We start from the raw sequence: 13,357 nt of genomic DNA on the forward strand, positions 1-13,357 counted from the left end.
TATGCTTTATTAGCACCTTTATTATTATTGTAAATTTAATCAATATAAATATTATCCATATAAATATTGTCAATTTAAATATTGCCAATTTAAATATTATCACTATAAATATTGCGACATTTTATTACCCCTTTTCAATATATGAGGAAAACGCGCTTCATTCATGTAAGCGAACTACTTTAGTGTATAAAAACAAATTGGAAATATAAAAAAAAATAAAGAAAAAAAAAAAAAAAAAAAAAGACATATATACACAGATAAGCAAACACACAAAAAGTCATATATACGTAGGGAATGTAAAAGAAATGTACCTCAATAGAAATGTATATATTATGTATATAGAGAGAAACGCATGACTATCTATATGCGAATCATATGTGTGATATAAAAAGCACAGCACAAAAGAATAAAAAAATAAGGTGAGGAGGCGGATGAACACAGAACTAAAACGAGAGATAAGTGCATTAGGGGGAAGTAGCGCTTGTGTTTCGTAATGGAGGAGAAACATGAAAATTACATACCCACATGTTCGCAAGGAGGTATACATACATACATACATATGTATATACATGTATATATATACGTATGCGCCGTGGGTATGTATTTCTTTGAGCACATTTACACCAAATGTAATATAAAACAAACAAACAAACAAACGAACAAACGAACAAACGAACAAACAAACAAACAAACAAACGACGAAACATAAGCATCAAGGTAAAAATTTAAAAACAAAATGAACAACGAAATAGATGAAGAGAAAATACTGAATTATAGCCCCATAACGAAAAGTTTGTACATGAAACTAAATAACCCTATAGGTCCTCACCTAAATGTAGAACACTCCGTACCATCTAGCGAGAAGAAGAAAAAGTTAAATCACAGATTAAGTTTTAGCAGCTTTTCAAATACAACATGCAGTGATATATTAAAATTAAATAATTATTTACGCATAGAAAATAATATATTGTTGTTAACCTTGAATAATTATTCATTCAAAGTAGGTTTAGTAAACAAGTTAGACTATAAACTACAAAGTTTGCGATTGCCTCAAATGGAGATAGTAGAACCATGGAGAGAATTAGGGTATGATTACCCACCTTATAAAAATTATGATATTATTGAAGAATCAATTTATCATTCATTTAGTAATATATATAAAATAAATTTAAAAAATAAAGATTTATTTATTCCATTTAGTAGTAGAAATTCCATGAATGATTTTGCTACCATTGGAGATATTCTATTTGACACATTTCAAGTGCACAGTATTGCGTTTAAGGAACCTTCCTTTGTGTCTTCTCTCATTATATTGGATGAATTGAAAAAGAAGGTTTGTGCTTCTTTCTATAAGGATGATAACAAAGAAAACCCAATGTCTTACACTTGTAGGGTAGGTTGCATCAACAGAGGGGAGGCAGAGGAACAAGTTGATTTCACAGGTGAGGGACAAATATATCGGGGGGAAGACAACCAAGTAAGGAGTTCCACAGATGAGGAGGTAAACTGTTGTGGGGGCGACAACCAAGTAAGATATGCCATAGGAGAGGGGGTAAAATACGCGGAGGAAAGACAAACCGAATGCAAATCATATGAGGAGAAAACCTGTGCAGGGAAAAAAAAGGACGGAGACAAAAAATATTCAAGTGAATGGATTTCCGAATTAAAGGAGTTAAATCTATTCAATTTTATTGCTGTTATTGTAAATATTGGAAGCACTAAATGTTCGTGTACACCTATAATAAACGGAATTCCTTTACCTGATCTAACAAATATTTATTACATAGGAGGATATGATATAGACAATCAGATATTAGATGAAATGAAAAAAAATGAAATGCATCAAAAGGATGTTTCTATAGATATTGCAAAAGTGGCTAAAGATAAACGTGTGTTCACCCCAAAAAATAAAGAAGAGTGTGCATATTTATCTCTACTATATAATAGGAATCCAAAAAATTATTTAATTAATTCGTTTGAGTTAAATTTTAATAAAATATTTGCTTCAGCTGTTAATTCAACAGAAATATTTTTCTCACAATATCATTTAGAAACATATTTAAAAACAGAGTCATATAAGAATTTACACAAATATGATCTTAATTTTAATTTCATTTTTACTCAAACTACTCTACCTTCACAAATATATAAAACAATTCAAGCATGTCCTATTGATTACAGAAAAGAATTGTTTAGAAATATTTATATTACTGGAGGTACTAGTATTATAAGAGGTTTTAGAGAAAGATTACAAAATGAGCTATATGAACTACTTAAGAACCAAAATTTTTACAATAAAACAGTAATTAATGTACATGTTTTAAAAAGGAAACTATTACAGAAATATGCTATATATTCCGGGGCACATTACTTCTTGGAACATTTCAATTATTACAATTACAACGTGACAAAACAGGATTACGAAGAGTACGGAGAAAGTATACTCGAAAAGTTTAGCTTACAGGGGAAATTACTGTATTAGCCTTTTTTTCAGTATTAACACGGAACAATCAAGTAGTCAGCACGTAATTTGCCGTTGCGTGCGCATTCACGATCTATCCACATCACGCTCATCTCATGGTATATTAATGTACTTTTACAAATAGTAATTACATTATTTCAGGAGTGACTAATTCCTATATTGGGGACGTACATCGGAGCATATATAGGGGGGGTGCATACATTTTATACCCCCTTTTTTCATGCCCGTACCCCCACCGCCGCTTGCTTTCCTGTAGCCGGCAAATATATAAGCATATATATCCATACACAGACGTAAGCGCAGACATAAACACAGATGTAAGCCAGACATAAACACAGATGTAAGCCAGACATAAGCACAGACATACGAACAGACGTAAGCATATACATATATTCATACACGTTTCAAGTAATATTATATTTTTACAGGGGCGTTTTCCCATTTGCCTTATCCCCTTCCAAGTGCCACTTGTCATAAAAAAAAAAAAAAATTAAATTAAACAAAACGAAATTACTTTACATCCTTTGTTCAAATGTTCCTTTTTTATTTTATTTTCCGTTGTTATATTATTGCTATTATTATTAATATTAATTTTTTTTTTTTTTTCATCTCTCCCTTTTTTATGTTGATGTAAGGTGGATTAAACCGTAGCTAAAATTTACGAAAGACAATCACATATTACGTTTCACAATTTAATACTATTATTTTTGCAAAAAAAATGAATGGATTGTTTATTAAAAGGCTATGCCATGGGGTTATAAAAATAGCAGAGCAATAATGGGAAATTATTCTTCATTTTTATTTCATCTATTTTTATTGCAAACCTAGCTTTTACAAACGTGTGTTGAGCGTTATACCGGAAAGGATAACATACTCGGAAAGAGAGGCATTTTTTCCTCATTTTATGAATAGGCACTTACTCAGCTGCACACTTACCTGCCAACGTATTTATATATGCCTTGGTTTATTTTCTACATGTAGAACGATGCATTTGCTCAAAAATGAAAAACTCTCAGGTACCACTACCCCATATATATAATAATTTCAATACGCTGTTATTCCTTGTTACATAAAAAGGCACTGCCCTTACTGGTAATAACATTTAATTAATTTGGCTAAAAAGTAAAATGATAGACTACTGGTCGAAGGTTTGGAGCTAAATTTTAAGTTACCATTTCGCTTCTTTTTCTATAGCAAATTTTTACTTCGTTTCTTTTCCTTTCTTTTCTCTTATTTTTTTTTTTATTTTTTTTTTTTTTTTTTCGAGCGTTTTCCGTGGGTTTAGAATAAAAATTGGTAAAAAGTAATAGTCGCTGTATCATCTCCAGCACTTCACCGTAAAGCAAACATATTTTCAGCTAATTTTTTGCGCTAGTGCACGTTTTTCCTTCCTTTTAACATACACGTACAAATTGTACAAAGGAATAACATACCAAATAGGGATGCATAACATTTCGAATATATAAAATTCATAATTTTTTTTTTTTTAATTTCAATTATAAAATTTAAAAATTGACGATAATGTCGTGAACGTCCTCTTCGTTAGTATAAGGGAAGCCATAATATTTTGTTGCAGGAGGAATCGCATATATATATGTACACATAGGTTTATGTAAATCCATCGCCCTCCTTATATACACAAAATAAGAACGTCTATGAACATGCATGCGTATACTAGGAAAAATATACTCCTCCTGATAATTGGATCTTTGGTGGGAGTAACTTTGAGCTGCATTTTCATCAAGAGAAATAGCATATGCGAACAGCTGAAAGGTTCAACTAAGAAATTGATAGCACAATTAATAGTAAGAGGATCCAAAAAAAAAAAAAAAAAAAAAAAAAATGAATCTATCAGAGCGAATATAACGAATATAACAAATAATGCAAACGGAGCGAATGTAAGGAATTCGACAAATGATACTATCCCAGAAGAATGCCCAGGTGTAGATAGTGAAAATGCAGGAAAATCCAAAATTTGTGAAGGGTGCCCCAATAGAAAAATTTGTAATGATCCAGAATTAAAAAAAGAAAAAGAAAAAGAGAAAAATCAAATTTTTAGTGAAGTGCAAGAAAATTTAAAAAATGTCAAATTCAAAATTTTGATCTTGTCAGGTAAAGGTGGAGTAGGAAAATCAACTATTGCAGCACAGCTAGCTTTTGCATTATCTTATTTAAATTATGATGTTGGTTTGTTGGACATTGATATATGTGGTCCTTCTATACCTGTGTTAACAAAAACGTTAGATAGTGATGTAAATTATAGTATGAATGGATGGATACCAATTTATAAAAATAATTTATCTATTATGTCTGTTGGTTATTTACTACCAAATTTTGATGACCCAGTCATATGGAGAGGTCCAAAAAAAAATGGTTTAATAAAACAATTTTTATGTGACGTATATTGGAAGAATTTAGATTTTTTAATTATTGACACCCCTCCAGGGACCAGTGATGAACATCTAACCATATGTTCTTATTTAAAAAATAATTTAGATGGATGTTTAATAGTTACTACTCCTCATATATTATCAATCTGTGATGTGAAAAAGGAAATTGAATTTTGTAAAAAAACAAATATATCTATATTAGGTGTTGTAGAAAATATGTATCAATCCATTTTTGTATCCCAATATACCGTTGATAGAATGTGTTCAGAAATGCATGTAGAATATGCAGGTAGGATAACGTTTCATCAAAATCTTATTGATGCTTGCCAAAAAGGTGTTGGCTGTTGCGATTTGGATATCAGCAGTTCATCATCTAAGGAACTTTTTTACTTATGCAAATTTTTTGTCGAAAAAATACTCAAAAATTATACCCATCTGCTAAGCAATAATAATGAAATATCGTCCTTACGCTATACCACAGAAGAAGCTGATTCTAACCTTATACATGAACACGTGGAAGAACAGAAGGAAAAGGAAACACATGAAAGCCTCATAGAGGCAGATGCATCAAACAGTTCGAGTCCTTTAAATGTAAATTTGTTATATGCGCAAACGTTGAGCAAATTGTTAACTCAAATTGATCAAGTCATTGCGGAAAAGGAAAAGTAATAATAGTACTTTTTCTTTTTTTTTTTTTTGTTTATATGTAATATTTTTTCTTTTTTTTATCAACTTAAAAATATATTAAATTTTAAAAAAACAGTTAACATGGGGGGATGAAAAAATATGTTTTGTATATAGGGGTGGAGATGCAGAAAACATTTTAACGGAACATTTAATTATTTTTAAAACGTGTTTTTTACGTAAAAATGGAATAATACTTAATTCGGTTAATTCAATTTTTAAGGGGTATGGGACACACATATACGTGCATATGCATATATATATATATATATATTACTTATGCATGTACATATTACTTATGCATGTATATATTACTTATGCATGTACATATTACTTATACATGCTTATATTACTTATGCATGTACATATTACTTATACATGCTTATATTACTTACACCTATATATATATATTTACGAACACATCCTCGTAGAACATTCGCTTCCAAAACATAGAACATTCTTAAATTTGTCAACACTTAATAATTGCTACAGGGTACATGCACCGCTTCATTTCAGTACTACATCTCTTTGTCAAAGCAGACACTCGCGCGCATATATATATATGTCCTGCTAATTTGGCTCTTTTTCCGAATTGGCTGCCTTTGATTTGTAATATCTAAAAAAAAAAAAAAAATAAATAAATAAATAAATACCAAATTACAGAAAAGTTAAATAGTTACATCTGAACGTGCAGGTGTGAAAATGGGTATAAGTAATTTGTCATTACGTCACTACGTTACCACGTCATTGTGTATGTTTCTTTTTTTTTCTTTCTGTTACGCACTTTCTACTTTCGATGTAGTACGAATTCGGGTGGTTTCCAACTCCGTCCCCAGTGGATCCGGGATGTGTTTCCATAAAAAATTTCACGCAAGCTAACTGATACTCATTATTTTTTTTAAATGGCATGATTGATTTAATTTGATCATCTGAGAGCCCAAAAAAGAAAAGTAGTTTTTTTAAATGCGCTTCATCAAAATTTTTAAAAGGACAACCATGTGTATCACCACTTGAAGGTACAGGAAAGTTATTTATTATTTTTGAACAATTGTACGGACTAAAATCAGTTTTCTTCCCTTCTTTTCCATACATGTACCGTATGGTATATCTATGTTCTTTATCAAATTTATCTGATTGTAACCATATAGATCTATTGGTATGAATATTTTCTTCTAACGTCATACCTGCTCCTTTTAAAAACAACCATAATTGTTGTCTTCCCCAATGTTTTAAATGTTTTTCTTTTAAATAATTAACAAAAATTCTACGCATACAAGGAGGAAATGATTGTTTATATACATTATACAAGTTTTGAGGCATTAATCTTGTTTCTTCTGTATGTTCATAATTTTGTCTAAAATCTTTGGCAACATATGCTTTTGGTAAAGCTGCTAGGAACGAAGATATTCTACTATCATTATGGACATTTAAAAGCATTTTTTCATTTTGTTCTAAATATTTAAATGATTCTTTAATATTTATTTTAAACTGTGTAATTAAGATAGCATCTAAATAAATATCAGGCACATATGCTACTGCTTTCTCCACACATACTTTATGATCTTTTACTAAAAAATAAGCATCTGGGTAAAATGGCACTTTAAATAATTTTTCTATAGTATCTTTATTTGGAATAAAATCTGTATACTTATCCCATTCTTCGTTCTTATTACCATATGATACAGTAGGTTTAGATATAAATTCATAATTTAAATTTTCTCTTTTTAATAAATGAATTAATCCTCTTTCGCTTTCACTAATATTTTGTGCATTCAAAACATTAATATATTTTAACTCATTTAATCGGAAGGTGAATAATTTTAATTCCTGTTTCAAAAACCATTGTTGTTTTTCTTTATCTTTTGAAAATGCAATCCTTAATATATAATGAGATAACAAATCTGTCATTATAATATTTTCCATTTCTTCCTTATTATAATTTTTCATTGATTGTATACCAAATTTATATTCATATATTTTTTGTCTTATTTGTTTGCTTTTATTTTCCATATAATTATTCGCTGAATAATTTTTTTCCAATTTTTTTAAACCGTTACTATATTGATCCCTTTCATCTTCACTAATTGTACATGTATCTAAAAACTGTAACAAGGCTAGTCGTTTCGCCCCTATTTCTTGAAAATCGCTTAAACTACAGTATCCAAAAATGGGCGGATATTTATACAGACTTATGGGCATATTGAACGGGTATATGCATCCATAATAGTCGAAGAAGGTCCTTTTTTTGTCATTACTATTTGTATGATTACTACTGGTATCATTTTTCCCAGTATCATCATTACTAGAATAGGTATTACTGTTATTAATTTCATAATTTTTAATTGTAATGTTTTGAAGTTTCTTTTCATTTGCCTTTCCCTTCCCCACGGGCATCCCGTTGATGGATCTCTTCCTCACTATCATTTTGTCAATAAGCTGTTGAGAAGTAGTTTTATTACTTTGCTATTTTATTGCTTCCCTATATTGTTGCTGCCTTCTTTTCTTTTTCTTTTTCTTTTTCTCTTTTTTTTTTTTTTTTTTTTGGATTGATGAGGTTTATATTACCTTGTAAGTGTTTGCTGTATGGACAAAAGCGTATACATAAATATGTTTACTTACACATTTCCCCATATATAAAGCACACTGTTATGCACTTTGAGGGTTCTTCTATACAGTATTTTTATAACATTGCAATAATTCAACATGCCATTGATATGTTATTTGGAAATATTCAATAATTGAATATCTTTGTAATTTGAAAAATGGTGTGTTCATTATTACACCTTTTTTTTTTTTTTTCTTTTTTTTTCATTATTTTTTCCCCTTTTCTTTTCTGAAAAATGTGAATGACAAAATATTCTGCTAAGATATTTTTAGAAATAAATTTTTAGCATATATAGCGATTTAATGCTCAAAATTTACATAAAAATAAAATGGAAATAACACAAATATACCCCCATTCTCACTAGAGAGCGTATATTTTTTGCGTTAATGTTGAAAAAGAAGTGAGACGTTTTCTTTTCCCTTTTAACCGTGCAAGTATATATGAATATATACATTACATACGAAATGAATGTATTATATTTTAGTGTGTTAATATTAACATACTTAGCATAAAATAATTATAATTTTGTCATTCCTTTTAAGAACGTCTTAGGAGGCGAAGGGACATAAGTTTAGTTATTCGTAAATAAAATAATTTATTAGAAGAATCTAATCACTCAAGAAAAAAAATTACAGTTTGTCTCAAAAGAATATATATATAAATATACATGTACCAAATGCGGGAAAAATTGAACAACATGAAAATACGGTAAAAGAAAAGATAAAAACCACAGATTTCCAAGGAAACAGAGATTTTTAAAATAATAGCACAGCAAAAGGACGTAAGTGATTGTGAAAAATAGCGAGATCATAAGAAGATACCAACTAGAGCAAAACTCGAATAATTCCCTTTTAGGCCTTACCTCCAGTCTTATTTTTACCTCTAATATTTTTATCCCAATTTCTTTCAATATTTACATTAATAAATTAGCTTTTCTTTAGACACCCTCGTTATTTTTTTAATGTCTGTAAAGTGCTATTTCCATTTTTTCTTAACCCCTTATAGTCGTAAGTTTATCTAAAATAAGTTGTTAACTGAAAAAATGGCAAGCACCTTTCAAATAATAATTCTTCTTTTCGTACTAAAATAGATATACTGATAAATAACAGTTTTATATCGATTAAATTATTTGTAGGGTTATTATGTTTATTGTAACTTAATTAAATGGACAAAAAGACTTGAGAATTTGTTTAAAAATATGTATAATATTATTTATTCCATCAAAAAGAAAAAAAAAAATATATATTTTTTTTTTAAAAAAGAGTAGACTGTTTCATCCATTCTCTTTTTTCACTTAATAACCAACTTTATTTCCTTCTCGCATCGCTGATTTGCTTCTCTTTTGATAACACACAATTGTTTAAGTATACTCTATGTTAGTACGAAAAAAAGGCGATTGCCATTTCCATGATTCATTTGGCTTGAATAAAAGTAATTCTCATGATAATTATCGTATCATTTATAAATAGCAAAAGTCATATTTTGAGACTTCTTCATAAATAACATTTTGCCAATTTTTTGCTAATCTAAAATTAAGTAAAACTTAGAACACAAAGGGAGCATAAATATAGTAACAAAGAAGCCGAAATTTGAGGATAAACACGTGTGCATATATATTCAACGATATTTTATATATATATATATATATATATATATATATATATATATATAAATTATATTTCTGTGCAACATGTACAGGCAAATGTAAAAATATTAAAAGGAAAACAAATAAACACCAATTTTTTTTTTTTTTTTGTTTTTAGCCATTTTTGATAAATTTATTATTTCATTTTAAAAATAAAATTAAATAAACTATTTTGTCATTTCATTTTCCATTTAATCACTGTAATTGAATTGAGTGAACTACTAATCATATTTTAATTTTTCCTGTATTTTTTTAACCATTTTATAAAGTTCCAAATTTTCTGTGTTCAACATATTATACATATGTGTGTACAGACTAACACGTATAAGAATACTGAACACGAACATTTGCATTTTACCCGCACAAACAATATTTTATGAAAAACGTTCATGAAATTTATAAATGCATCATATAATGAATGACTCTTCAAAAAATGGAATTGTAAGAAATGCTTTTTACTTAAGAGAATGAAATAAAAAAGTAGTAAAGCTAACTGCTTCAAAATTAAGTCGAAAATTAAGAAAAATATATGTTACATTTGTATTTAACAGTTAACGTTAACCTAACAACACACTTGAAATAGGCATCAATTTATACATATGCTACATGCTTATATGTATATATATATATATATATGTGCGTGCGCACATTCCTTTTTTTTTAAGAAAAAAAAAAAATGGAGAAAAATATTATATGAAGACCAGGGCTACGAAGACAATTATGTACATAACAGCTTTTTGAGTTCTCTTCTAACAAATTGTAAGATCTAAAATGATATTTTAAAAAAAAAATTTCAGTTTTTTGAATTATGAAAGGAACATATATGAACTAATCTGCATGTTTTCACTATTTTTTATTTTATACGTTATTTAGTTGGAATAAAATACAAGTATTCCCAAGTTTGCCACAGCATGCTTTGCGTGAATCATCAAATAATCGTTGTATTCTTTCTCTTACTAGCCTATTATTGCATAGACAAAAATATTACGTCACACAAGTATAACTTTTTCAAATAAAAGAAAAAGGAACAAAAACGAAAGTCTAATATTTGCGTATATTATATAAATTTACATATATATATATATATATATATATATATATATATATATATATATATATATATATATACATTGAACAACCTTTTCCTATGACAGATTTATATATGTGATCAACATCATCATTATAATTCTGAAGGAAATATTAATTTACGAAACGCATAGATCGTTGAATAGTAAGAAAAAAAAAAAAAGAAAAGGAAAGAAAGATAGTAAAAAAGTAAGAAAGAGAGTGAGAGAGAAAGAAAGAGAAAAAAGTAGAGGAAACGGGAAAAAAAAAACAAATAAATGAGGATACGCTTTTAAATCATATTAATTACATGTCTATGTACAAAAAAAATATATGGATGGTTTATTTTTATAGGTTCCTTTAAAAACATTTTAGACACCATAATTATTATTGGAATTATATGGGTTATTATAAGTGCACATCATTATTATTTTTTTAAGCTCTTATAAGTATGGTATAAATGTGCATATACATATGCATGTACATATGTACATACATAAATTCGTAAATTATACGTTTTTCTAACCCTTAAAGATATTATCTCCCGTGCTAATTAGTTTAACCCAAACTCATAGTGACGATACGGTTTATCTGGTCTCTCTATGTAATTATAAATTTTTTTTTTTTAATACTATTATAAAAGAAAAAAACTTACATTATATAATGTATAATATGTAACATATGATATATATTTTTATTTTCCGCATTAAAATTTTCAAGTACTCCTGTTAACGCACCTGATGTTTCATAACTATGGTTTTATATACGAGTAAGTACATTATTCATTATTCACATGTATTTAAATATATATATATACATATATAACTTTTAAGTAACGTTTAAAATAATTTGTTTTAAATTATCGTTTTTCTTTTTCTTTTTCTTTTTCCTTTTCCTATTTTTCGTTTATTTGACTAATTAGGAAGAATGAAAATATAGACATTTTTGATGCGACGTCCTTAAGCTGTGTTGTTATTGCAAGTGTGATATTAGGCTCTCGTTTATCCTCAATTCTGCAGGTTAGTTTTCGTTACAAGTACGTTAAAAAATAAAGATATTATAAATAGTTTTTATTATTATGCATTACCAATACATAATATTGTTATGAATGTTATATTAAAAAGAACTATATTTTTATTTAAAAATATAGGTTTTTACCTTTCTGTTTTTTTCCTTAACGTAAGGAAGAAGGAAAAAAAAAGAAAAAAAAAAAAAAGGGATTGTAATTCATAAAGAATGTGTATAATTGCTCACTTATGTTATATAAATTAGCAATTGCGATAAAATATATACAACCTAATGTAACACAGAATAATGCACACAATTTTTCTTCTTTTTTCCTCCACTTAGCTTGTTTTTCTATTCCCCATTCATAGTCCAAACCGTAGCAGTAACGAATAAAATTGATAAAATGCATAAAACTGGAAAATTTGACAAAATTAACAGAATTGACAGAATTACACATAAAAATTATTTGACTATAGAAATACAGTGATTATTTTATATTTTTTTCCTATTCAGCTAAAAAATATTAATTATTACAATTATGTCTTATTTCCTCTTCTCTTATTAATTTTATCCTTGTTTATATGGAGTATATCTGTTAGCCTGTTTTATATTAGCTTGATCGGGTAAGTCTTGTATACACCTCGTTTGAGGATTTTTAGTACATTTTAAACTACATATTTATACCCTTTTTTTCTACTCAGTGTTTCATGCTACTTTCTTGTGTACGTTAATGTTAATACGCGCATATATGTTCATGTACATATATATATATATATACATGAAGATGCACCTCCGTTTTCTGATGTATGTTTTTTATTTTTTTTATTATGCATTCCTTAAATTGGCGTTTTTATCGTAAAAGAGCATGTAGTTATACCCATAATATTTTTCTTTATCGTAGACATATTTTCCTAATTTTTATTGTTCCCGCTTTTTTTGTAAAAAAAAATAATTTAAGAACGTACGTATCAAAAAAAGAGAAAAGAAAAAAGTGTGTACAGGAAGGATACCCTCATCATATATGTCTATATATATGCGTACATATATATGTATATATATGTTTGTTTAAGTATATGCGAATGTGCCTTATTATTTGCCTATGATTTCTCGAATTTTTTTAGAAAATTAGAAGGGCCTTGGGATATTTGTGGTGTACCCTCAACAAAAAATAGGAACTGATGAATAACAAATAAAGAGTTCACCAATTTTAACTCTTATTTTTTTACTTCTTGGGTAATCCCATTTTACACCCTTTTTTTCCGAATTTTTTTTCAAGTTATAAGGAGAAGTTCGTATATTTAACATATATACTTATATAACACAGTTTATGCTAGAATGAGCATCACTCTTTAAAACGAAATAAACGGAAAAAGGTCTTAATTCCTTCGTGTTTTTACACTAGGCCTCTTTTTATTTGAAAATGCGTCAAAAAAAAAAAAAAAAAAAAAAAAAAAGGGATACGAATTTTCCGTATTTTA

At 27.9% G+C, this 13,357-nt stretch overlaps 4 protein-coding genes across 4 annotated transcripts; 3 read left to right on the forward strand and 1 right to left on the reverse strand.

Moving 5' to 3' along the window:
- Positions 1-736: 736 nt before the first annotated feature.
- Positions 737-2,482, forward strand: ALP5a (actin-like protein, putative; the record flags this gene model as incomplete). The annotated part of the gene is made up of 1 exon (XM_029003957.1): positions 737-2,482. The coding sequence occupies one exon, from the start codon at positions 737-739 to the stop codon at positions 2,480-2,482; it is 1,746 nt and encodes a 581-aa protein (XP_028860694.1).
- Positions 2,483-4,143: 1,661 nt separating this feature from the next.
- NBP35 (cytosolic Fe-S cluster assembly factor NBP35, putative) lies at positions 4,144-5,541 on the forward strand (the record flags this gene model as incomplete). The annotated part of the gene is made up of 1 exon (XM_029003958.1): positions 4,144-5,541. One exon carries the CDS (start codon positions 4,144-4,146, stop codon positions 5,539-5,541), a length of 1,398 nt encoding a protein of 465 aa, XP_028860695.1.
- A 585-nt stretch (positions 5,542-6,126) lies between these two features.
- PmUG01_07022500 (DNA primase large subunit, putative) lies at positions 6,127-7,980 on the reverse strand (the record flags this gene model as incomplete). The annotated part of the gene is made up of 2 exons (XM_029003959.1): positions 6,127-6,172; positions 6,341-7,980. The coding sequence occupies 2 exons, from the start codon at positions 7,978-7,980 to the stop codon at positions 6,127-6,129; spliced, it is 1,686 nt and encodes a 561-aa protein (XP_028860696.1).
- Positions 7,981-10,220: 2,240 nt separating this feature from the next.
- PmUG01_07022600 (phosphatidylinositol N-acetylglucosaminyltransferase, putative) lies at positions 10,221-13,058 on the forward strand (the record flags this gene model as incomplete). Its single annotated transcript, XM_029003960.1, has 13 exons — positions 10,221-10,247; positions 10,472-10,565; positions 10,680-10,794; positions 10,961-11,037; positions 11,226-11,275; positions 11,406-11,475; positions 11,592-11,640; positions 11,794-11,890; positions 12,022-12,050; positions 12,222-12,261; positions 12,393-12,502; positions 12,781-12,840; positions 13,001-13,058. 13 exons carry the CDS (start codon positions 10,221-10,223, stop codon positions 13,056-13,058), a joined length of 876 nt encoding a protein of 291 aa, XP_028860697.1.
- Positions 13,059-13,357: the final 299 nt, after the last annotated feature.

The sequence above is a fragment of the Plasmodium malariae genome (assembly GCF_900090045.1).
Source record: "Plasmodium malariae genome assembly, chromosome: 7".
Lineage (NCBI taxonomy): Eukaryota > Apicomplexa > Aconoidasida > Haemosporida > Plasmodiidae > Plasmodium > Plasmodium malariae.